The sequence below is a fragment of the Suillus discolor genome (assembly GCF_016758755.1).
Source record: "Suillus discolor strain FC423 chromosome Unknown F5147scaffold_142, whole genome shotgun sequence".
NCBI lineage: Eukaryota > Fungi > Basidiomycota > Agaricomycetes > Boletales > Suillaceae > Suillus > Suillus discolor.
In genome coordinates, this window is record NW_024541389.1 from 41,397 (window position 1) to 66,190 (window position 24,794).

A 24,794-nucleotide genomic window follows, 5' to 3' on the forward strand; every position below is an offset into this window, starting at 1 on the left:
TGTCGCAAATGCCAAAGGCCACAGCGGCTGCCCTTGCTTGAAGTTTGATATTATAAATAGAATCCATATCACTCCGAAAGTTGACATCCAGAAAATGAAAATTTAAGTTTATTTGGATGATGTTGGAGTGTCTATGAAAATTCAGGCCTCTGTCCTCTGGGCAGACTGGAAGATACTGGTATTGATATATTGTAATGTAAGGTGTGATGAAGTAGGAAAAATTTTAAAGACAAACACGCGAACCTGTCGAAGAACACTGGAGGAAAAACTTCAAAGATAAACATGCAAACCTATCAAAGAATGCTGGAGGAAAAATTTCAAAGACAAACATGCAAACCTGTCAAAGAACACTGGAGGAAAAATTTCAAGGACAAACACATGAACCTATTGAAGAACACTGGAGGAAAAATTTCAAGGACAAACACGCGAACCTATTGAAGAATGCTGGAGGAAAAATTTCAAGGACAAACACACGAACCTGTTGAAGAACACTAGAGGAAAAATTTCAAATGGGGAGTTCTGTCTAGTACCATCTATTGGACTGTGGAGCCTGAGGGTGCCAGATGTGTGAGGTCATCACTGGCACGGAAGGTTGCAAGGGAAGTCCATATGGCAGTTGTTGTGAATGGGGGGGTGAAGGGAGGGTGGAGGGGGGGGGAGGGTATGAGGGATTTGGAAGAGCTGGCCCCAAAGAGTACTGATATGGTGGGACACCATATTGCCCAGGATACATTGGCGGCACCATGGAAGGTGAGTTTGATGGCCAAGGATGAGAAGGGAGAGGTCTAGGTGGACCGAGTGTGGGAGATGATTGCTGCGTCAATACCATTGGGGGTGACTGCAAAGAGTTATGTAAATGGGGAGCGCTATATGGGGGTACGAGGGAATGCTGCATCTGTGAAGGTACAGTAGCAGGCAGATGTAGTGATGGGAGATGAGAAGGCATGGGTGCTGGGAGATGAGAACTCGAAGACGCGGCTGCCTGTGTGATTGTGGGTTGTCGTGGACCCGGCTGCGGCAGAGGTGCCTTGTCTTTTGCTTTCTGCATTTTCTTGGTTTGTTTCGCTGCTGGACGGTCAAATACTGCAGGAACATCAGCTATGGCATCGCGCAATGCGCTCGAAAGCTCAGTATCTGGTGTTTCACCTGATTTCTTGGCTGCTTTCTTCTCCTGGATTTGACGAGCTGCCACTAAATGAACCTCTGTTGCATTATCGACCCTCAATGATGTCTCGTGAAGTGACAGAGGAATGACAGATCAAATTTGGGCATAGTTGTGAATTGAGTAAGCATTGAGCAAGTAGAACAGTGAGGATTTTTGCTGAATGATGGACTTCGTACATGTGGTCTCGGTTCACTCTTGATGAAGGTGACATTGACCAGTGTCTGTGCACTGTGATTTGACACAGTCATGCTGGATGTTTACTATACAAATGATTTCCTAGATTCACTGCATGAGCATGTCAATAAGCTCGATTGAAGGATCGTGTTCAAACTTACTTGTGGGCTAATAACAACCTCATGTTCTGTGAGCTTGAGAGTGGGGAGGTGAAGCGAAGGATGCAAAACAGGTCCAAAAGCAAATTTCTGAACAGCGACATGGTTCACAGCTTTGTTAGAGTTCAAAATCAAAATCTCGCGAATGCACCCAATGGCTGTGTGGGATGTTGAAGGGTCGTTGAAAATAATATGGCCTTCCAAGGATGCTTTCTTGCCATTGCCAAGAATCAACGAGACACCTTCGTGGTATTGAGCATTACAGACAGGTTGTGAGAGCTTGAGCGTGGTGCAATGCATTGCTGTCCACATCACAGGTTTTGCTGCTGCAGGCCGTCCATCGTTGATAGTTACTTTCTTGAGTTGACCGGTTCCTTGAGTAATAGACATTACAATCCACGATGCTCGGTATTCAATGAACACATTACCTGTCACAGGAGGTTCTCATATATGAATTCCTAAAAGCCGTGCTTGCTCTGGATGCTTGTCAAGGTAGTTCAAAACTGTGTCACCTGCCCGAATCCACTTTTTCCTAACACTATCAAACCAGTAACCACCGGTCGCGATATGTTTGATGATATCTTGCCTCGCAAATACTTTGCATGTATCCTGGCTTGGACCTTGTCAATTGCTATGTATACATGCCAGCCGGAACACGTAATTGAACGACTCGTATCATTCAGTGGAAAAGAGAATGGCTGGTCCAAAGTGTCGAATGTATGCGGGAAGATGGACCAAAAAGTGGAATTTCGGCTTTGAGATGAGAATGCTTGGTGCACATTTTGCTGTGACATTGAGGACATCCTCAATTGTCTGGGAAAGCTTCGTCTATGATTCAATCAGCATTGGTGCAGCAGTGTCAGAGCGCGATCATACTCTATATCATCTATCTCTGTGTGCCAAACATACACAACGAGCTCACCAATACATGTCCAGCCATCAAGTACTGTTCTCGGCAGTAAGTCTTGAATGAGAAAGGGCATGACTTGTGCCAAACTTTTGAAGTGTTTCCCTATGAGCCCACCCTTATAATGACAGATATACTCAGCGTTGAGACATGGAGCATTGAGCCCAGCCTTCTTGATAGAGTCGAGACGCACTTGAAAAACATCTAGTAGTTTTGCCTTCTTGAGAAGATAAACAGATTGACCCCAAAAGTACTTGATGACTCCCAGTAGAACCATATGTAGAATTTCTGTCGGCGTGTCCTGATGAACATTAAATCCTGACAAAAGGTCAATGTAAAGCTGAAAACGAGGACATAAATGTTACCTTCCATGCCCAGTAACGGATTGATGGCGTTGTAGAGAATCATGCCTCTCATGGTGTGATATGGCAGTTTTCACTAGGGAGTACATTGCATGAACTCGCAGCACCACTCTGTGTGCTATCCACAGCTATCCCTATATGAGGCACAGCTTTCCCGCACAATGCGCGCCATGTGTGTGTGACTTCCCGTGCTTCACGATGTATATGCACGTGCGCTTTCCCGCGCTTGAGCGCCCTATAGCGCCAGCCATCCAGATGCATCCATCCACTGTCCACCAAGTTCTCTAGTGCGTATATTTCCATTTCTCTCAACTGCATATTGTTCCACCTTTATTTTTATCATGGACCCTTACTTATATATATCTTAACATACCTACTCGGTAGCGCTTCGACTCCGCATGACCGCGCTTAGGCGCACTATATAAGCGCCAGCAGTACATACTATGAGGACTTCACTTTTCACTTACCTTTCACTACTTACTTTGCCACTAAACCACAGCACTACCAACTTACTACTTAGCAGAACATAGTAGAAATCTATTCTTTGGCACATCGCGTCTCACATCTCTTATCTTACATCATATTATCACTTAAGTCTAGTCTCTCTATCATTTCCGCATATGTGCGCGTGTTCCCACGCCTTGCGCGCACCTGTGCTTTCTCGCGCTTCGCTTCAGCGTATATCACTAGATCCTTGCTGCACTCGCTTCCCCTTTAGGGTCGAACACACTTGTCTTCTCAAGTATAGCAGACTAGGCAATGCGCGACCTTACAACATTTATAGATACAGTCAGGAGCTTCATTTGTTCCTCACAGTATTGTTGTTTCTACAGTGTCATCGAGAGTGCTCCCTCACAGGAGGTCTTCGAGTTGCTTCTCTAGGATAGCCTTGACTTCAGCCTCTGGCTTTGCCTGAACACCAGCACCCCATTTGCGAAGTTTCTTCCCCAGCTCAATGACTGTCTCGAGAATGTAACCAGTTATTGTGTCCTTCACACCTGACGAAGCGACAGATTTCTTAATCTTTTCTGTTGCACACAAAGCAAGCACAGAAGAAAACTGCGTGTGAATCTCTTCTGCCGTTCCTGCGGGAGTGCAATGTTTTCCTGGTTACTCGGACAGTCAGTCAACATGGTGACAAGCAGGACAAGAATATGCTACATACCACGAAGATACTCTTGTAGCCCTCATCTGACTCTTTGTACTCTTTTGTTCTGCCAACTTCACATGTCCTGCAGAAGTAGTTGCAATGCAGCCCTGCTTGGCTACATTCCTCGGCCTGCATGGGATTGTTGCCACCGAGAAACAGACCATATAGCTCCAGCATAACTTCTTCTTCGTGCTTGCAGTCCCAAGTGAAGACTCCGGATTCTGCAGCTTTCCTATGATCACCAGCATCATGTTTTGCTATAGCACATTATAAGTATCACGTACCTAATTGATTCTTCCATGGCGCTCATCATCTCCATTGGGGCTGCATGAGGAGATGACATGACAAATCAAATGCAAAACTCTGTCTCAAGCATTTCATGAGGTAGATTCGTGTTTGACATGTACACTGCATGGTGCTTGTTCCATTGCTTGGATATATTGCCGGATATGTCGTCCATGAAGATTATGAGAGGGACCGAATACACCATATGTCCTTGGGATTTTGCGCGCAAAGGATTCGGCACGAGTTTTGCATACTTGTGTGACAACTCCGTCAGCCCACAAGCGAGTTCGTCGTCATTGGCAGATATTTTCCTGAAAGACCTTCGAAAGTTAGATGTTGGAATCATCTCCTGCTCATCACTGACAATAAACCCATCCTAAGTCTATCAGTAAAAGTGAAAGTATGCAAAGAATGGACTCACCTCTGTTCATTGTACAGCGCGGCCAAGTGCATGTAGCTGCTTGTCCGCACCATCATTCGTCGACAAGTAGTGTTCTGCACGGGTAACCTGTGGGTATTTTTTACTATACCCATACCCTTACCCGTGAAAACCCGTACCTGTACCAGGGGTAGGGGTTTTTTCATGGGTCAGATATTCATACCCTTGGGTGTACCCATACCCGTATCCGCAGCGGGTAACCCGCGGGTACACCAATGACACTAAGCACAAGTCTGTAATTATTCGAGCCGCTACTAGCATGAAACAAATTGAAAAAATTAATCTATGATGTCCCAGCCTTCTTCAAGCTCCTCATCGTCTCCTGCAACCTCTGGTAGAATTGTGACAGCAGTAATGTCCTTGTTCTTCACATAGCCCATCAGACTCCAGTTTCCGAGACAGAGTAGAGCATGTGTTGACTGTGCAGATAACCAGTTATGAACATGAGACAAAATGAGGCGGCCCGGACTGAAAACATGCTCAACATCAGTTGACATTGCTGATGTCATTAGTAAGACAACACCATTGCCATAGTATAAGTTAGTAGCTCACCGGGAATCGACAAGTAGTCGAGCGCCATGCAGGATAGACAAGGGTATACTGATTTTCGCTCATGCCACCAGAGAAGGACATCCCTTGCTTGCTCTGGATCGGTGCTGAGGTAGCGTGAAACTTTGTCGAGCATTTCTGCAGCACGCAAAGCAGCAAGGGAGGGCAGATCGTCAAATATATTAAGTACCTAGTATAGAAGATCAGTTACACACCAGCAGTATCAAAAGCGCTTAAACAAAACATACCTTGGTCTGCTCATTTACAGGTGCAGGTATATCCTCATGTGCACCAGATGCACGTAGTGTGGAATAGGACTGATTGAAGACATCCCTCACAATCTCCTCTGCAGTATCAATCCAGGCGCGCTCCCAGCCAGCACGCTCGAAATATTTAAGTTTGTGTTGGGGATGTAACACTGTCAATAGATAGCATTATTATATTAGTAGTTATAACCATTCTGAAAGAAAAAGACTTCGTACCCATAGCAATACGATATACTTCAGATTGATCTGTAGCGTTGTAATAGCGGTTGAGTGTTTTCTTGGCGATCCCTAGGGCAGCACAAATTGATAGTTCATAATCATGATTAAGGGAGTGGTTGGTGAGCATTTCGTCAATGTGATCCATTGCAGGGATCACAGTCGCAAGACTGGGAGTGGAACGAGAGAAAAATAATGTTGCGTCTTTGAATATCTAAGTCGTAATGAGAACATGCAGCATCAATCCTAAAAATAGAAATGCATGCACCTTCAACGTGCTGTGGAGCTGTCCAGCAATGATCCACTCATCCTTATCCAACTCAAACTTGCGCAGGTTTGCACTTTTGTCTGCTGTAACACTGTCAATGGCTAACTGATACTCTATTGCGAATGCCAGCATGTCAAAGGTTGAGTTCCACCGTGTTGCTACGTCATGCAGCATTTTCTGTTCTGGTAGGCCGAGCTTCCGGAGCATTTGAAACCACAAGGGCAGGAGAAGTGTTGTTGAGTGGAGGAGTGCGAATGTGATCTTGTGTAGCTGTTCATCTTCCTTCCCCTCCCATTCACCTCTGGTCTGCTCATCCTCAATATCAAGACCCTCGGCAAGATCTCTCAACTCCCTCTCTGTGTCGTCCAGTGCTGCATCTGCCATGCCTTTGGGGACATCAAATTGATGTATCAAACTTTTTGCTATGAGGGCGATCACATGGTTGAAGCACCATGCACAGTTGGGATTCCCAGGGAACGAGGGAATCAAATCACTGAGTGCCTCAATCATGGTATCCGTATTCGCAAACACCTTCTTGACATCGCGAGATACTGTTGTGGGTGAAGGTATGTAATATTCCAGTCTTCCCATTTTCATTAAGCTCTGGAAGCCACAATCACTGACAATTTGAAAGGGCCTCTTACTCTCGGCCACCCAACACACTATCTCTGCCCACGATTCCATTTTCATATGTTGACGGTGCGAGAACGTCACTTTCCCTTTCCCTTTACGCTCAAAGGCAACCGTTATGGTTTGTGGATCCAGGATCCCTTTGACCGTTGTCCCGCACACCTCTGTTGCATTCTTGGCTTTGTCGGCTGATTCGACAGTTTCAGCACCCCAGCATTTCTTTGCGTGTTTACGCATATTTCCTGTGGACTTTGCATCCCCAGTATCAAGATATCTCCTCACCCCCCATGTTTTGTGCTTACAATTTGTTGCAGCACATTGGAACGAGTGACATCGGCGGCCGTCAATGTACTCGATGGTAGGGGCGGACCTGAAGAATGCATAAACGGGTGCCGTCCAGTCTTTCGAAAGTCGTCCTGTCAACCTTCAGCATCATATAATACAGCGCCGAGGACTAGATTCACTTATTTCACCCTCTTCATCCTCAGCCGCCGACTCTTCTTCACTGTCCTCCACTACAGCCTCCATTGTTACATCTCCATCAGCATCGAGACTGCTCCCAACGTGACTCGGTTCATCATCATCGTCGGAGTCGGAGTCTTGAACTGTTGCCCTTCGTGAAAATCCTCCAGTGGAGGATGGTGTCGAAGCTCTAGATGCAGAGGTAGAGATTTTGCGAGTTGCTACAGATTTCTTGTGGGATTGCAAGACAGTTTGTGTAGATGTTTTCGTATGCTTGACTTTGCCAGGAGCTTTATTCTTAGCTTTTGTAGTACCTGCCATGGTAAAGGTTGAATAAAGACATCATTTGAAATTGCCCTATTATAAATTGAGTTTCAAATTCTGAGGGTACACGGGTACATAGCTGCAGGTACGGGTTTCCCACGGGTTCAAATTCCTGTACCCCTACCCATACCCTCCAAAAAACCCTCCAAAAACCCACGGGTTACCCATACCCCTGCATATCACTACACTTGATCCACTGCACAGCAAACTCAAGGTCTTTTTCAGCCTGAATTCTGAACCGGAGCTCTCGAAGGGACTGGAACTGTCCCTTCAAAACAGCAAATGTGTGTTCAACATGAACACAGATCTAAAAAAATTCAATTTACTGAAATATAAACCTCAAAAAAAAATACCTTAGAGAGATGATAATTAAATGTCTTCTGGTCCTTAGTCAACCGCCCATTGCGAGGCTTCTTGAAAGGGGCAATGCACCATGGCTCCAATGGATATGCACTGTCAGCCCACACCCAATGATCATCAGGTAGAAGGTCAGCATGCTCTTCATAGAGACGGGTAGATCGAAAAGCAAATGCATCATGGACACTCCCAGGATGACCCAGAGAATAATCCACAATGAGAAGGTTATGGGGCAAAATGACTGCCTAGAATTAAATCAATTTTTGCACATGAAGATTGAAAAAAAATAACCTGACAGCCAAGGGAATATTTAGATGTCCTATCATAAAATGTCTCACCGATGAAGGTACAACAATTCAGATGGTGAGTCTGAACAAATGTTGGGTCTTGCAGAACCTAGCTGCTATTCGACCCTAAAGGGTTTCTGGACTAGACTCAAGGCTCAGAGGAGAGGAAATATGATAGAAAACTGCTGATCTCTCAGACTCATACTGGTAACTGGTGAAAAGATTGATTGCTTATGTAAGCTACAAAAGTGCCAACATAAGGTAAGGTAAAAACAGTCTCTACAAGCCCAGTCAGAAATGAATCCCTACACTGAAGTAACCAGGTTTGGTGAAAAAATTCATAGTTGAGCCATCAATTGCTAGAAAGCCACCCTTCCACTCTGGGCAGGTACATGACTCGGCAAATTTGCAAGCCAAGTCAGCATCCTCAGAATTATCCGCTGGGAAGCAGATAAACTGATTGTGAGCATCAAGCACCGCAATCATCACATGATTAGTGCAATTAACCACAGACCCAACACTCACGCCTGCCCATTGAGCAACATCTTCAAGAGTAATAGCATTTCCATAGTGGCCGGCTCAATTCAAAAAATTGGCAAGTTGAATGGAGACAGGGAGCTGAGGATTGTTAGACTGATTTTGGAAGATGGGATGATCAGAGATAAAATCGAGGATGTCATCGAAGATCTCGGGGTTAACACGGAGTTTTTGCCGAAATAAGTGAGGGCGGTGTTCTTCGTGATGGACCAACATGTGAAGCTGAGGTGCTCATGGGGGAGGCTCATCGGGCTTATGGAGTACACGAGCCCTCTTAACCTCATCATGGAGAGCATTAATGGTGTCACAGAGGCGGTCGTAAGGCACAGCGATGTCATCAGAGGATATAGAACCATCACTGGAAGAATCTGAAGCCCCTGTCATAGGGGAGAGGGGGGAGGGGGGGAAGGCGAGCTAAAAGATAGATTGATTGAATTATCATCATCCGAAGTAGTGGAAAGGGAGTCCTCAGAGTCAGAATTGCTCTCAAAGTCAGACCAATCGTCCAGGATATCCTGGTACTGTAGCTTGGCCAGGGAAAGTTCAGCCTGGTCTACAATAGCCAGGAGTTCTTTACGGATGGATGATTGAGGCATGGTCACAATCGGGGAGTCGAGGGAATCAAAACTCCTATCCATTTGTGTATATGTGACGTAGTTTGTGGTGGAGTTTGAAATTTCAGAAAGTTCCGAAGTTTCGTCTCGCAGTGAGCACACTGATGCCATCGTCAACCTCACCATCCAGCCTCAATGCTCACACACAGCACTGAGCAGGACATCAAATTTTCAGGTGTCATCAACCCAAGGTAAGTATTTTTTTTGCTTCCTGTAAGTTCCAGCTAACATATTCACTCTTATCTTACAGGAAATCTATTCTAGTGCCGGTCCCACACATGACCCACAGCGGCTCAATTTTACCGCCAAGCCGCTGGTTCCTCACTACCCACTACACCTTCTACACTCCCCTTCTTGTGGGATCGACTCTGCGCTCATTCCAATCCAGCCAGCTCATAGGTTTATGCGACCCCTTATGCCTGATGCAGTCTTTCAACCACCCCAACCTGTACTATGCCGCAGTACAGCCTAAACCGTCCACGAAAAAGAAGGCGGTTCAAGCCATTGCTGGTTTCATCAAGTCACAGCATGCTACCCATACTGGCATTGTGCACGGCTTCTCGAAGTCGGAGTGTGAGGAACTTGCTGAGCAACTGCGAAACGACTATGGCTTATCTGCCAAACATTACTGCGCCGGTATGGGCCTGCAGATCTTTTTCATGTGTCCTCCTCCCCTCAGTACTTATTGAGTGCCCATTGATCACGCTGGCACGCTATATTCACTTGTCCAATTGCGTGGTGGGGCTGGTCCCCCCACACACTTCGGCACTACTTTGCAATGGTCACCTCACGCTCCCACATATCCCTCACCTTCCGGTACTGCGCCTTCACATTATGGCCAAGGATACTCTCTGGGCCCTCATATACCTTATCACGCAAATGCCCTTGAAACACCTCATGCTGGGAGTTTGCAATTCACTCCTGCTCCTGCTCCCTCTTTTTTTATGAATGTTAACATTTGAAATACAGTGTATATCTACTATGAGTTGCTTTTTTTTACTCTATGTACAACTTTCCCCTATGAACATACACTTTGAAAAATCATAAGTGTTTGAATCTCCGACTTCGTGCCGACGTGCGCCGAGCATGTTTTGAGCGAGTTGAAACCAACTTTAACCGAGAATTCAGAGCGTGTTTAGCGTGTTAAGCGAGTTTTTAAAAGGTTTTAAAAGGTTTCAACACTTATTTTGAGTACCACTCCTATTGAGGTGTTTTGTAGATATCCTTACTTCTTGTCGCATCGAATGTATAGCCATATCAATCAGGTTTATATATGTTAGGCTGTTCATTGCCCTAGTTGTCGTAAGCGATACGCGACTCGAGTTCATCGCACTCCTTGCCTGTACAAAAGGTACCATGAGTAAATGAGTAAGTAGCAAATAAGTTACCCCACCTCCAGTGCTTGGGACGTCGTCGTCGGAGTAAGCGAGGTGTGTCGCAAGTTCCTTGCGCTTCTTGCTCCCTACTAGGAGATCACCTCGAAAGTATGTGTCAAGCGTGTTTCGCTCGACTGAGTGATGCATTGTGGCATATAAGTGGATATGATACTGCTGATGATCATGAACACTCACAGGAACGTTTCGAGATGGCTCCAGGCGTGGGTGACGCTGTAGCAAGAATGACGAAAGATATAAGCGCGCTTAGGAGCACAGAAAGTTGCATGGTCAGGGATGTATAAGAGTGATGATTCACACTGAAAATCTGAGGGAATCTTTTATACATTCTCGCAGGGCCGCTCCATTTTAGCCTCTCCACAAAAGATCGTACACATATCCAGACCGTGGCCAGCTATAGCAGACCTTGGCGAGGAGCTGTCGGGTGTAGTACCGCCACGATACAGCTAACATGGGAATTTAGACCAAGACCCAGTGACCGATGAACAGAATAGAGAAAACAGCCATGACGAGCAATCACTCTAACCACTGAGACACTGCCGCGTTGTCCATGTAATGACGAGTTCTGTGGCGTTCAGCATGATGATCATGCTGAAAAAACCACGAGGGGATAAGGCTAACCTCGCAAGTACACGGAACGTCCAAATGGATTGCTCAGTTCGGACTGATGCGAATGAGTCCGCCACAGAAACTTCATCGTCATTAGCAAGTAACGTTTGGTAGTTTGTGAGTAGCCGCCACGTCGTAGCTGGGTCATGCATGAATAGGTCAAACAATGTGTTTATGTAATAATAACCGATTTTCAGCTTGGTATTATTTCCGCACGTAATTAATTTACAGAATCTTAGAAATGATAAATTCAACGGCTCAAGTTGGAAATGCTAGACGTGTTTGATTTACCTGGACATTTGCGACTCATCTGCAGTCACATTCGTGATTACTGTCATAGTATATCTCGATGAGCTGACGAGGCACTTCTAGCTATATGTAATACCTGAGTTAAGGGCCATCAGTAGCGTCACGTCAGCCAATTTAACATCGTTCAAACGTTCATCGATGCCATCCGATCAAACGTTCATCGTTCATAAAGTTATCACTTTATTACGCAGGCAAGGCCTTTAGCTTTAGGCACGAACGGAGAAATTCGAAGTCTTTGAGTGAACATTAAACGTAGCTTTCGCACCTCTTGTTCATCTGCTACGACGAGTCACGACTGTCCACCTTACCTTCCTATTATCCCTGTCTCATCGCACGGCGGCACAATTCAGCGCCTCGCCGTCGTCCATAAATAACGAATACAAACATATCTTTTGGGCCCTGAAGGGATAAATTAGGCAGGATAATGACAGCGAGGCGGCCCCTCCCGTCCCCGCAGCCGACCTTCTCCTCTTCCTATGTAGGCTGAAACCCCATCGAGGTCTGGAAGTGACAGCCATCCGCGGGGGAGACTACATCGAAGTGCGACTTTAACGCGGCGTATCGTTCAGCTCGCCGTGAATGCAGGTGCCCTGCATGCTCCTGCATGTGTATATTTCCTTTTCAGCTACTCACGCAGTGGAACGAGTGCCCTGAAATTACACAAACGAGGAGTGTCATCAGTTCCTTTGCAAGCCCTGGTAATATTTACGCAAGTAGGTTCCCATTCTGCTTTGCAAAATGTTTAAGGCCACATTCCATCCATCACATCGTGATCTACTCGAGAACCATCATCGGGTGAGAATTTTTTGAGAACACCAGGGTAGCAGGCAATGGCGCACACCAATTATTGATCAGCGACAACCATTGGGTTTAGTGGCTTTGGGAAACAGGATGATCCGGAAGCAACTTAGCAAGTGTCTACTAGGAAGCATCTCTGCTGCATCATCCTTGTCCTTTGGCCTAGATATACAAGCTTTTCTGACGTTCTGTATCATATAAATCTATATCCGGCTCGTTTCATAAACTCTCAATGCGACAGTTCTTCCAAGGTACCAATAATCGCCCTCCTTTCATGGTATTCCTGAACAAGTGGGGTGAGCAAGCAGGCGAGCAGTGTGATATTCTTCATGCGTCACGAGGTGGTTTTGGGAGGTCAATCGTATCCTCGAAGCGAACCATCTTGGATTCATCGATGTGAACGGCGTGTTCGAAAGACCAATCTAGAATTTTCTCGAAGTTCCTGCATCGATGACGGGTGTTGAAGTTAGCTTGAGGGGCATCATGTCCCTGCACCCAGTACCATGTAATCATCGTCGTGTCGGCTTTGCACATAATATTCTGCCTTAACATTTCGATGCAGTGACCTGGACCGTAACAATATACTGTAAGCAATATTGCCTTAAGGCAGAAATAATATTCACCAATATGCACATGGATTACGTCCGGAGGGAATTGGAATGAACGATCTGTAGACGCCGAGTAATGCTCAAACCAGGAGGCTTTGCGGAGCAAGTTCTATACAAGTGAGCCAAGAATGAATAAATTGTCGGTGTAGTATAGCTCACCACACAATGCAATTGGTGGATAACTTCCATAGAGGCCATGTACCCCCCACCAACTTCGTCCGGATATCTGACTTTCGAGCGCAATTCTGTCAAAGTTGTGCCTGCTTTGAGCATCTCCTCACGGGTCATTCGAGTTGGTCCCACTGGGTTTCATGGAGGTGGACAATTGATAATTAGCATAACAGGACCAACGACGTACCATTACGAGATATCCTATCCCAAGTGGCGTCCATTTCTGGGGAGGGGGGGCCACGATAGATAGAAGGAAAGTCGAGGGTTCCGTTTATCCTTAGAGTGACGGGCTCAACAGCAACACTTGCTGGAGCTGTGATAGATCAATGACTATACTGTTCGATGTGATCTGTCCACTTACAGTATATACTGGGAATGTCGTTGCGCAGCTGAGTAGAAGGTGTACGCATCCATAGCGCAAAAGAGAGAATCGATGTGCAAATAAGTACGCCATGGGACAACCACAAGCGACGAATACGTGACTTGGGACAAGATTCTGTACCGAACCTTTTTGCTAGTTTATCGTCGTCGTCGACAGTATCTATAGGAGAGTACTGCGAAAAAATTTGATCATGGCCTTTGAGTAAAGTGATTCCGTTTGTTAGTGAAATACGAGGGAGCACTCAGCAGGCTCAGCAGGGGCAGAGTCGCGATCTGGGTCCAAGAGCCCTTAAATTGTGTGAAATGCTGCACCTATAATGGTGTGCTGCATGCATTATGGGGATGTCGATTAAGCATGGTGGATGAACCAATTAATCATTGATCTGTATCACCAACCAGTTATATCTCTCCACATCTGCGCCAGTAAAAAGAGTACCAGATGGCGTTGACGCGTCTGCATTATGACAACGTCATGATGCAGTTTCTGCCAACTGGCATGCAGTGGTGCAAACAGGTCCTTTCGAAGTTAGCCTTAGTGACGTGGCAGCTATTTGAAACAACATGGCTCACTGAACGTTATCGATCGTTATCATTACATATAGATTATGTAACACTGAAATTAGTTGTTTTCTGACTGTTAAGGCTTAGAACTAACTAAGCTATGTAAGCTAGTCCACGCGTGCATTAGGCGATCACGAGCTTCAATATTGCAACTTCTTCCCACTTCGCAGACACTCGCAGCCTTGAAATCTCTCGTCTCAAGTACTACGCACTAGTCTCAGTCTTTTGCACCTACCCACCACTCCCCGTTCATCGCGCAGATAAATGCTCAAGTTTTAGTTTTCAACACCTTGATGATGACCGACAATGGATCGGACCGTACCATAGCATCTGTCCGACGCATTGGTAACCACTTCCTCAGTATCACAGATGCGGCAAGCTGATGGGCTTTGCAACGCTGCTGAGTGTCGACGTATTTAAGCCCCGAAATTTTGAAGGTAATTAGAATTGCTATTCTCCGGATCATGAGTCACGGACATATCGATTTATTTGACCTACAGGAGCCTGCAGGTGGGAAGCTGCAGGGACCATTTGTAACCAATTTGTGTACCCGCAAGACAAATAGATATGCCAGCAAGACCACAGGAAATCATGTTGTCCTAGGAATCTCAAAAGTGCTGCTCCCACGACCTAACTACGAAAGTTTCAAGGCTGGGGTAGTCTGAAGCGCAATAAGAGGAAAGGGGATAACGAGTCGCCATGTCATGAAACGTGGCTTCGAGACCTGAGAAAGGGTCTGGGAGATTAGATAACGTACTCCATTTGCTCTCTTAGTCCAATGATCCAGAAAGATTGTACCAGATCCTCGGCGCCGCCCACTCAAGCCTCACGAGATTCGCCGAGCACTGTCACAGCTTCTGGGATAAATAGAAGTAAGCATTTATTCACAGGCACTTAATCGTCCAAGCTGTCTGGTTCACACTTGACCCATCCACTCCGGATCCTGATTTTATTTCGCGACTCATGAATGAGGAATACTACTCTCAATACTCTCATTTAGATGGGATCGACGATGACAATACCAAGCTCCTTGGTAGTGGTATAACAATCAGTCTTCCACCAAAATCACGCTTCCTTCACCTGTGGCCTTGGCTAAGCCATGGTGTACTGATGTCCATAACTCTGTGGTTCTTCATACAATGGGCACGGTCACCTTCGATGGATGACGTAGTTATATATTGTACGTGGATGACTAGAGTCGGCGCACAAGACCTTACTTACCCATCACAGCTCCAGCAAACGAGGCAATTGAATCCATCGGCATCATAAAGTTCAACGGAACTATCGTAGACAAACCTTCCATATATAGTGGCCCTCCATCCCCAGAGCTCGACGCCATTTGGGATAGGGTATCTTCTGATGGTTGTGCCCTATGCTTCACTTACATCATAGACATCCACTGAATATGATATTTCCCAGTGCGCCCACTCCGTATGACACATGAGCAACTGCTCAGAACGGGGGAGAAACCTTCTCCTGCCATGGCTAGGTATCCGGACGAATACGGTGGAGGTTACGTAGCAACTGTAGAAGTCATTCACCAGCTCCATTGCCTAGTCAGTTGTAAAACACAGAGGCTGGTCGATCTTTGCTTAAATTCCTGTAGGACATACTTCGCAAAGTCAGCTGGGGTAACGAGTACCATGAGAATGGGGGCATGCATAAATCCCACGAACTCTCTCGTCGCCATGTCGGTGAGTATATTGCTTCTTGCTCTGCCCACAACCTGCTCATGTCGCACCTTAGACCACTGCATTGAGATACTCAGGCAGTTCACTATGTGTAGTGGTGATGTTACCCTGATAACTCATGATTGGATCGAGGGAAGGACAAATCCGCTCGCTGATTTCAATTCTCCTCACGAATGTAGAAACTTTGAGAAGATTTTAGATTGGATCGACGAGCATCGTGTGTTTATCCCTAGATCCAGTTGGGTCCGCTTGGAGGATAACGTGGACCTGCCCTATCCCCCTTGATCGCATTCTTGTTGCATCCTCTCCATATGATGGTGGATGTAGTCACAGAAGTGTTTGATATTCAATTTGATTTCTATCCCAGGGTACCTATGTTCATGGCGGGCCGCAGTGTAGGCACTGTCAAGCAATTTGCAATCCATTTTACATGCAACTGACTGCTCATCTTGCCGCTGTTTTTTTTCCACAAGCTGTCCACCCCTCGTTTGGGCGCCGGGCACACTTCTCGTAGTAAGATAGCGCCCACGGAGATAAGCGTCAAACTCTGCGTGAAAATTATTCCATACTGAATGATGTCAACCGGAAGTAGTGACCACGTATCAACGGAGGTGCGGCTAGAAAATGCATAGTTGTGCGGTCATCAATCAACGGTGAATGGTATGAACCTCATTGCTTTGGGACATCGATTTTCGACTTTAACTTGAAGTGCCGAATCTAGATTACTAACGCACCAACGACATGACAATTCTAACAAGCTCCCAAAGTTTGCAAAATATTTGGGAAGACATCCGTCGACAATAGTGTTAAGCGAGTAGCCTCTGATTTGTTTAATGGAACAACGTGCTTGTTAGCACAATGCAAAATTGTCTCATACTCCATTGTACCCAGTCCCATGTTATCATCGTCACGTCAGACACATGTTGTCAGCCTGATCATTCCGATGCAGTGATATGAAGCGTAACAGTAGCATATCACGAGTACAAGTTACCACCTGGTCCTCAAGTCAGAAAGACTATTTACCAAGATGCATACGGACTACTTCGGGGTGCCTTGGAATGAAAGACCTGTGGGCTTACGATACTCCAACAACCAAAAGGTTGTGCGAAGCAAGTTCTACACATGTGTGAGCCAAGAACGAACGGAGTGTATGACTTGCCAGATAATGTATTTGGTGAGCGAATCCCAAAGAGACCACGAAACCTCCACCAATTTTGTCCGGATACCTGACTTTCGAACGCAAATCTGTTATGCATGTTTTGAGCATCCACTCACGGTCATCCGAGTTAGTCCTGTTAGTACAGGGTTTCAAACAATCACTGAGGGGTGCATGATGGGACAAAACGGAACGACGCACTATGATGGGCCATTTTGGTCCAAGCGGTATCTGAATTTCTGGGAAAGGAGGGCCAGACGCGGCGGTAGACAGAACAGAAGTCGAGCGCGCCATTGAACCACACGACCATGGAATTCGTAACACCACTTACTGGAGTTGTGATGAATCATTGAAACCATTCGTTGGCTGTTCAAATGAAGGCCTGTTCACCTGCAGTATAAACTGATACAGGAAAGTCGTGGTGCAAGGGAGCTGAACGCCATGGCATAGCATGGAAAAGACCATCGATGTGCAAACGAATGCGCCATTGCTCAACCAAGTCCATAAGCAGGGGTCACACGACTTTGAACGAAATTGTGCAGCATCTGTACCGAACCTTTCTGGGTCACCAAATGGTTTCCCATCATCGCGAAAAATATTATGTCCGGGAGAGTACTGCGTGGAATCTTTGAGCATAACGCTTAGGGAAAGCAACTCCATTCAGAAACGCAATGGTCCGAGAATAGTACAAGCACTGGCGACTTCAACTGTAGGGCAATTTCTAAGACGCCACACAGTGACAAAACAGAATATCGCCGCGTCAGTATTAGCCTAACGGTATCACACCTAGCAATCATGATCAGCTGAACCTCTTTCAACTGATTCTGAAAGACTTGGAGCTACTTACCAATTGTGAATATTCAAGCCCACACGCATCGTGGCATGAACTGCTACTAGTCCAAGTCCAGGTCAGGAAAGCAGAACGTTTCATCAGAGAACCTGTGAACAAATGAGAATGATATTTAAAGTAATATATTGTTAAGCATCGCAACAATCAGCGTAAATTTGCCACCCGCTTTCACATGGGAATGTTTGGCATTGTCGAGGAAAGACTAATTTGCAAGTACACGGGCCTGGTAGCCCTATTTGCCTCGAGGACTTTTTCACTGGCACGGGTCTAGGAGACAATGTGCTCGCACAGGTTCATGCATTGGAATATGAGCCTGGTTTGAGAAGGACAAGGAAGGAGGTTGCAGCGTGCAGAACTACGAGACACTCGGGCGATGCTCATAAGTGAAGAGAACGGTGTCATTTGGTCTTTGCACAATATATTTTTGCTCGCTGCGGATGACTACCGAATGGGCGAGTAACTTGCTCTGGTAAAAAGTGTGAGTAACAGTAGACATTAATTCTCAACGAATAGTTTGTCCGTATTGACCGAATGTTCGACGAGTGTCGCTTTGAGTGGTATATTGCATAGAATAGTGACAATGTTCTGAGTTGTGTTAAAGTAGGTATCACTGCTCGATGGACGCCGAGTTGCAATGACATAGAAGAACCGGAGTCGCGCACGCAAAATGTTTGTTGGTAAACTGTTGCACAGAACCATGCATTATACGGAGCACAAATACAGTTCCGAGGTATGTGAGAGTACACACGATTTCTCAATGCATAGATTTCCCAGTCTGTCGCTGAAAAGCAATATTATTGTGCAATGGAAACTTACTGGAACACAAGTCCCACAGGGAAAGCAACGTTCAAGGTGTTGGATTCTTGTCTGCTAGATATAGATTGGGAATCCGTGCGAAAAAGCGTTACCTTTGCGGAGCAGCGGATGCTTGAGAGATAAATCAAACTTTTGTCCCGTTTGACTTCACGACATCTGTTTGGAATCTTCAATGTTCGTCACTAATCTTCGGGAAAAATCAAAAGCCTCCAATTTTGATCCGGTTCAAAGAGTTCCCGGTAGTGACCATATCTACAAATGATTTAAAACTTGGTGTAGCGCTACAAGCATACATAATGATCGTGCTAAACTGTAATCCCACCCAATCATTGGCATCTTCGCAATTTAACCCTTCTGGCCTCCCTAGCCCAAAAATTCTAAAGAACTTGTACACTCCTCAACTACATGACGGATGCTTCAAAGCAAATGAGCCCAAATTTATGCATTGCTTTGGATATTCACACAACCTTCTGTGAGTATCCCATCACACGACACTTGTATTTAGTTGTGACACGTCCTACAGAAGTTGTAGTATCGCGCAGACGCCGTGCCTTGTTCACTTCCAGCAGAGTGAAAAATGAGGTTGAAATGTATAACCACACCAACCTATTAGCATCATTTGCTTCGCGACCTTTTTAACTTGGATGGCTCTGAGAACAAGCGAGTGGGCACAGGTTCATGAGTTTAAATATGGATCAAAACTGACAGGTAAAAGATGGGAGATTGGAATGTGTGAATATGGAACATGTTTCGGCGATGTCACTAGTGGTCCAGATGCCTCTCGTTCGGCCTTCAGGTAGTACATTGTTGCAAAATAAGAATAACAGCAAAGCTGTTCATAGCCATCACTGTGAACAATACATCAAATCGAGTGCAAATGACATCGCAGGATATGTTGGAGTGAAAATTACTTCTCAATGGACAGAATGTCTGTATTGACTAGTTATTAGCAGATCATCGCTTGAAGCAGTACATTGATAGTTTGTCTGTATTGACTGAATGTTGGACAAGTGTCACTTTGAGTGGTATATTGTCTAGAGCACAGACAACGTCCTATGTTATGTTAGACACAAATTCGTTGACAGATTATGCCAGAGTACATATAATTTCTCAATGTATATATTTTATAGTCCGTTGCTGCCAGATGCAACTGCTCACCGAGAAGCATCTGGAACACAATGACGCATTGGATAATTGACTTCAAAGATTTCGCGGTAGTGACAATATTTAGGCGACTTATGGTCAGATAGGATGCACTGTACATTATTTCAGAACTATATGCACATCAATTTTGCAGATCACAAGACAATTGATGATATTAGTAGTATAGGTAGGGCCTAGTATGTACGACTACAGCAGCAGGTAAGCAACTATTCAGAGTCAAATACAGCGTTCTCCATCTCCTGTCTCTGGACAGCGAGAGCGCTGACGGACATTCGGGAAACAATGTCCATCGTCAAGTCCTCGCAATGGTTTTTTCCGAAAACCTTTCTGTACAGGGGGTTAGCGATCAAAGTGAGCCAGTGACAATCAATGGCTGACCGAGTCCACCATTCAAGAAGCTCTTTGACCCTGGCTCGTGCTGCTGGACCTGGGGCGTCCTCAAAGAAATCCACGATGTTGTCCCAGAAAATCTGATAATCAAAGTCTCCGTCTACAGCGCGCCAAGAGGAGACATTGGAAAGTGCAAAACGGATCTACAAAAAATAAATTTCAGCCTTACAGTTAAAAGCAAGCATTTATGATTACTTGGCAAGTTGCATACGCGATGGCACGGGGAGTCACCTTCCGCATACCTATGATAGAAGCCACACATGTTTTCACTTTGACCTGATCCAATCGTCTCCGTGCGCGTCGGTTATTTTCAATGATGTTTGCACCATCGCCGTCGCCATCGGCTTCGTTGGCAGAGGATGGAGAGGTAAAGATAGCCTTGAACCCCTGTGATGCGATGAAATGTGAATTAGTTGAAATGTTTTGGTTACTCACCATAACCAACAGCTTCGACTTGAAAAGCCCACGTTCTAGATTATTGGCGTCAGCTTGGTAGTTTTCATACATAAACGTTGGCCATGAATTCTCAGATACAATGAAGGAGGTCGTACGGTCACGAATTCCAGCCCTGATGCTGGCCTCAAAATATCAGTACCATGTCAGAGACAAAGACCATCACTTACACTGGGTCTCCCCAGCGCCATTCCGCTGGGCAGAGCAGTTTACTGCATGCGTCGCTCACAAAACCTCGATGATGCTTGTCATCCGTCCTGATGAGAGGGGTCGGATTACATTCGATATTGACCCATGACGCCATGAGCTCTTTGAGAGTTCCCGTGTCGTCACCACGAGCTGAGTCTGCGCCTCGCCTGAGCTATATGGAAAATGAGTAAGAAGTGGACAGAATGATGTCGGAAAGTACCTTTCGAAGCATGTCTTCCGACTCCTCGTGGTCAAGACTTGACAGCTTCTCGTGAACCCACGGCAATATCTTAACGAATTCAATGTAGCCACGTTGGAGGCGGTTTTGTCTGTTCTTTTCGTAAACAAACATAAGAATACGAACAACGGTACTACTTACTCCGGAGTGAAGTCACTGTACTCATCATCATTTTCACAGCGCCGGTCATTTTCGGCGATTAGATCCTCTATAGGACTGTAAAGGGCCACCATACGGCGAATTGCTCGTCCCTGTGAAATATAATAGATTGTCTTCCTAATGAAGATGAGACTTTGAGTGGCCGAGAAATGATGTGCGCACCTTTGCTTAGTGGCTTTATCCTGCTTCAAAAGGTCGACTTCCTCCATGAGGGCGGCGATTTTTCGTTTCGCCCTAGCATGAGGAGACGTTTGGACAGAATGCGATGCATCGAGAGGGGCGTTCTCAGACAACATATCAGAGATGAAGCAGGGGCGAACGAGAAGGAAAGGTGAACGAGCAAGTTGAACCTCCGAGGCCGTCTTATATACTACTTCCTCCAGACGATCGTGTCGTGAAAACCTTCTCGAAATAGGCAATAGGAATTTACCTTACTTGGCAGTCTGTCTCGAGCCCGTTTTGGTGATCTAGTCACAACCGCTTCTGCCCTAGTAGCCCGTGTTAAGTCATTTTTGGGTTAGTCTAAGAAACCCTGAAAATTGAAGTAGCGGCGGGCGTACAGCGTGGAGTTTACGCCGTAACAAGTCGCTGGTTATAGCCTAAAGTAGTAGGTCACTTGGTTGCCATTTATGCACATAGACGCGATTACCGTCGGAGTCACGGGAGCGATCAATTCTCGGAGGAGTCTGAACTGTGCGTACTACTATGACTGGCAGATCTAGAAAGCACGTCAATGTTCCGACTGACATATTTTATGGTCAAAACGGTCACTTGAAGTTACAAATTCGGACCTAATTCAAAATGAGAGGTCATTAGATGTCTCCTCAAGAAGTTCTTCTCCCAGGTCATCAAATCCATCAGATTCTTCCTCACCCAGAATTGAGTCGTCCCATCCGTCCTCTGACTCCTCATCGGTAAGGTCGACGCCCATTCCTTGTTCTTCTTCTTGTTCTTCGTGGCCATCGTTTCCGCCTTCATCGACATCCATAGCTTCCGACGCCTGTAGTTGTAGGTCAAAACAACCTCTGACAATCCTCCGCAAAGTCACCGGGTGTCCTACGCCCAGGTCAGTATAACGTAAGAACATGTCACGATCGACAAAACTATGACAAATTAGAATCACCCAGTTACCAGAAGATGTATTTCACTCACATTCCAACATAAAACATTTCCCAGTCGTCCAGTTCCCCATGAGGACGAGCTAGCGATTTTCCACGGCGAAGCGAGCTCTCACCACGGTCCGAAGCGAATGCAGGTATCAGATGAGTTCCTCGAATCACTTGTCCGGGATCAAGAAATCCGAAGGCATCGTAATCCGACTCCTCCACAAATGCCACTTTAGGAAGGCGAGCGTGCTGTACGCCAGATCGATGCGATCTTAGGGGTGCGAGCCATCTGACGTGGAGGATCTCGAGGTGCTGTTCCTCGGTTCGCTCGCCCCCGAGTTGAAGCCAGGTATCCAAGTGATAGATACCCATCACCCGAGCATACCAGTATGGGTGGCTGGGTGTGTCTTCTCCTGAGAGCACCATCACATCACCATGTGTCTTGGGGTTGATGGTGTCATATTCGCGCCTCATGTCGTACGTCGTATAGTATACCTGCATTGTCTGGACGGAGTAGATGATATTGTCTGGAATGATGACGGTGTTGCGCTCCTCATCCGTGAATGCGTGATCACAATGACTTACATCCAACTTCTTCAACCTATACAAGATGTGGTCCTTCAGCCTCGGGATGAAGTTCTAAAAGTCGTCATAAGTGTCCAACGAAGCTAAACGTGCAACAATTTTTTACCTTTATAGCTGGATCATCGTCGTTTTCCTGGAGGAATGCAAACAGCGAAATTGGATCGTTTCGACTGCTTGCGATAGAATGGTGGCCGTTAGACAACGGTGGAGCAGGGGAATCGGCCGGAGATTCATGACATGAGATTCCGCCGAGTTCTGCTACTCGCCTTAACAAACGGCGTCTGCGCTCGTGCTTGGCGAGCTGTGCTGGAGTGTCCAGCTTGCTAGTTAGCGGGTAAAACGCTTTCAGGGCCCTGTGCGCCAGCTCTCCCTAACCAATAACATAATTTCAGAAGCGTTCAAGTTCTTGCGGCTTAGGAAAGAGACAACACTTACGATTTGAGTGGTGAAAGAATCTACAGTCCCGAAGAGCTTGATGGTTCGCACATAATCACCCATTGCGTGGAACTTGTACGTGTTTAGGTTGAATTTTTTCACCTTCGGTCCGCTAGGTTCTGAAGACGTATTATTGGGTCCAGCCTCACACTGGGCGAACCTCCGTTGGCGAGCTGCCTTCTCTCTTGGTAGTTCCACAGTCCGGAAGGTAGCACAAGTAAAGTCGCGGAACCTCCGCAGCTGCCTCGAGAGTTTCTTGAATGTTTCGTCCAGGACAGCGAGAGTTGACTCTGAATGAGTTCTTAGTTTGGCAAGCGCATGCCATTGTGCGAATCTATAAAGAAGAGACTGCACGATCACGTCGTGTTGAGCAGGAAACAGCCCTTCGAACACAGGTATCGCGCACTAAATACAGGGCGTTAGCATGTTAGCCAAATAACATTGAAATACAGAGACAAAAACCTGCAACATATCCTCGAAGTCCCGAGCGGCCAGTCTCTTCATCTCGGACGTGTTGTTCGCAAAAGTTCGGATTACACCATTACCGAAAGTTGGGACCTGACGAAATCTGTAATGCAATAGAATTCGCAACTTAATTTGGAGTAAAAACACTACACCTACCTCCAGTCTAGAATTGCGACTAGTCGGACTCCACCTGGTAGTGCATAAAGGAGCCTGATGAGGTGAGTGAACAGCGCCTTCCAGGTACCTAACTCGCACTCGTGCATAAAGTCTACAACGAGCATACGGAATGGGTCAAGGCCCAGTCCTCCCAGCTTCTCGGCAAATTTATTCTGTAGGTTACTCATCTGAGCCGGTATGACAAAGCATCAGACATCGCACTTACTAGAACAGGCACCCATGAGCCTTCCCCGACTACATCTTCCACCTTCGTACCATCTACCGTATGTCCTGACCGATAAATGTATTCTCGTGCCTTGACAATGTTGGTTTTGACGTAAATTCGAAGACTATTTATACGACTCTTCATATCCTTAAGGAGGCCTAGAGAGCTAAACATGTGTTTCGGCGTGAGGCAACGGGGACAAGGGCATAATCCCATATCTTTGATAGTGGCAATTAAAACCCTGAGACTTATTGAGCGATATACTATACCTATATTTAAAGACAGGACGTACTTTTCGGGATAGTCGGCGGAGTAAGTGAATATACGAGGAAAAATCCTGCGAAATACTCCATCGGCACACTTGAGTACAATACCATGACAGGTATGCATGAAGAAAGTCCTTATCCAGGAGGATATCCCAACACCCCTGAAACAGCTCGCGTCGACAGTGGGTATGAAGGGCAGCCATACCACTTTTTGATATCCGAGGCAAGCTGCTCAAGACATCTTTGATTTTATCAGGCAACTGATGGGGAAATATTAAAGTGACGTTTGGAACTACAGTAAGAACACTCACCGACGGCAGAAAACCCACCAGATGACATGCACCAGACTTTGGCGCAGAGCGTGCATATTTAGTCAAGTTTCCAAAGTACAAATAGAGGGGCCAGGCCTTCGCCGTTCCGAAATTTGCCAGATGTGTGGCATCCGAAAAAAACATGAGGCCAGCAATT

General features: G+C 46.0%; 11 protein-coding genes across 11 annotated transcripts; 2 read left to right on the top strand and 9 right to left on the bottom strand.

The window, feature by feature from the left end:
• Window positions 1-523: 523 nt before the first annotated feature.
• F5147DRAFT_781561 (uncharacterized protein) lies at window positions 524-1,887 on the bottom strand (the record flags this gene model as incomplete). The annotated part of the gene is made up of 2 exons (XM_041442664.1): window positions 524-1,231; window positions 1,501-1,887. 2 exons carry the CDS (start codon window positions 1,885-1,887, stop codon window positions 524-526), a joined length of 1,095 nt encoding a protein of 364 aa, XP_041284979.1.
• A 1,731-nt stretch (window positions 1,888-3,618) lies between these two features.
• Window positions 3,619-4,259, bottom strand: F5147DRAFT_659159 (uncharacterized protein; the record flags this gene model as incomplete). The annotated part of the gene is made up of 3 exons (XM_041434556.1): window positions 3,619-3,872; window positions 3,943-4,148; window positions 4,201-4,259. 3 exons carry the CDS (start codon window positions 4,257-4,259, stop codon window positions 3,619-3,621), a joined length of 519 nt encoding a protein of 172 aa, XP_041284980.1.
• Window positions 4,260-4,352: 93 nt separating this feature from the next.
• F5147DRAFT_538623 (uncharacterized protein) lies at window positions 4,353-4,574 on the bottom strand (the record flags this gene model as incomplete). Its single annotated transcript, XM_041430200.1, has 1 exon — window positions 4,353-4,574. A coding segment is annotated over one exon (222 nt), but the record flags the coding sequence as incomplete, so codon positions are not given.
• Window positions 4,575-5,509: 935 nt separating this feature from the next.
• Window positions 5,510-6,005, bottom strand: F5147DRAFT_558462 (uncharacterized protein; the record flags this gene model as incomplete). The annotated part of the gene is made up of 3 exons (XM_041430547.1): window positions 5,510-5,607; window positions 5,672-5,885; window positions 5,940-6,005. Coding segments are annotated over 3 exons (378 nt in total), but the record flags the coding sequence as incomplete, so codon positions are not given.
• Window positions 6,006-6,287: 282 nt separating this feature from the next.
• On the bottom strand, window positions 6,288-6,455 carry F5147DRAFT_556401 (uncharacterized protein; the record flags this gene model as incomplete). Its single annotated transcript, XM_041430515.1, has 1 exon — window positions 6,288-6,455. A coding segment is annotated over one exon (168 nt), but the record flags the coding sequence as incomplete, so codon positions are not given.
• A 30-nt stretch (window positions 6,456-6,485) lies between these two features.
• On the bottom strand, window positions 6,486-6,983 carry F5147DRAFT_553382 (uncharacterized protein; the record flags this gene model as incomplete). Its single annotated transcript, XM_041430442.1, has 1 exon — window positions 6,486-6,983. A coding segment is annotated over one exon (498 nt), but the record flags the coding sequence as incomplete, so codon positions are not given.
• A 2,302-nt stretch (window positions 6,984-9,285) lies between these two features.
• Window positions 9,286-9,839, top strand: F5147DRAFT_791707 (uncharacterized protein; the record flags this gene model as incomplete). Its single annotated transcript, XM_041443077.1, has 2 exons — window positions 9,286-9,341; window positions 9,401-9,839. 2 exons carry the CDS (start codon window positions 9,286-9,288, stop codon window positions 9,837-9,839), a joined length of 495 nt encoding a protein of 164 aa, XP_041284985.1.
• Window positions 9,840-10,360: 521 nt separating this feature from the next.
• On the bottom strand, window positions 10,361-10,968 carry F5147DRAFT_75888 (uncharacterized protein). The gene is made up of 3 exons (XM_041440419.1): window positions 10,722-10,968; window positions 10,544-10,660; window positions 10,361-10,490 (listed from the first exon to the last, which is right to left on the bottom strand). Exons 1-3 carry the CDS (start codon window positions 10,870-10,872, stop codon window positions 10,444-10,446), a joined length of 315 nt encoding a protein of 104 aa, XP_041284986.1. The 5' UTR covers window positions 10,873-10,968; the 3' UTR covers window positions 10,361-10,443.
• Window positions 10,969-12,236: 1,268 nt separating this feature from the next.
• F5147DRAFT_75900 (uncharacterized protein) lies at window positions 12,237-13,615 on the bottom strand. The gene is made up of 5 exons (XM_041440425.1): window positions 13,401-13,615; window positions 13,227-13,352; window positions 13,028-13,170; window positions 12,884-12,977; window positions 12,237-12,826 (listed from the first exon to the last, which is right to left on the bottom strand). Exons 1-5 carry the CDS (start codon window positions 13,447-13,449, stop codon window positions 12,588-12,590), a joined length of 651 nt encoding a protein of 216 aa, XP_041284987.1. The 5' UTR covers window positions 13,450-13,615; the 3' UTR covers window positions 12,237-12,587.
• A 1,631-nt stretch (window positions 13,616-15,246) lies between these two features.
• On the top strand, window positions 15,247-15,957 carry F5147DRAFT_588432 (uncharacterized protein; the record flags this gene model as incomplete). Its single annotated transcript, XM_041432087.1, has 4 exons — window positions 15,247-15,343; window positions 15,401-15,537; window positions 15,588-15,675; window positions 15,728-15,957. Coding segments are annotated over 4 exons (552 nt in total), but the record flags the coding sequence as incomplete, so codon positions are not given.
• Window positions 15,958-19,864: 3,907 nt separating this feature from the next.
• On the bottom strand, window positions 19,865-21,383 carry F5147DRAFT_588445 (uncharacterized protein; the record flags this gene model as incomplete). The annotated part of the gene is made up of 8 exons (XM_041432088.1): window positions 19,865-19,985; window positions 20,037-20,191; window positions 20,307-20,435; window positions 20,484-20,622; window positions 20,672-20,862; window positions 20,911-21,019; window positions 21,070-21,204; window positions 21,250-21,383. 8 exons carry the CDS (start codon window positions 21,381-21,383, stop codon window positions 19,865-19,867), a joined length of 1,113 nt encoding a protein of 370 aa, XP_041284989.1.
• Between the last annotated feature and the right edge of the window lie 3,411 nt (window positions 21,384-24,794).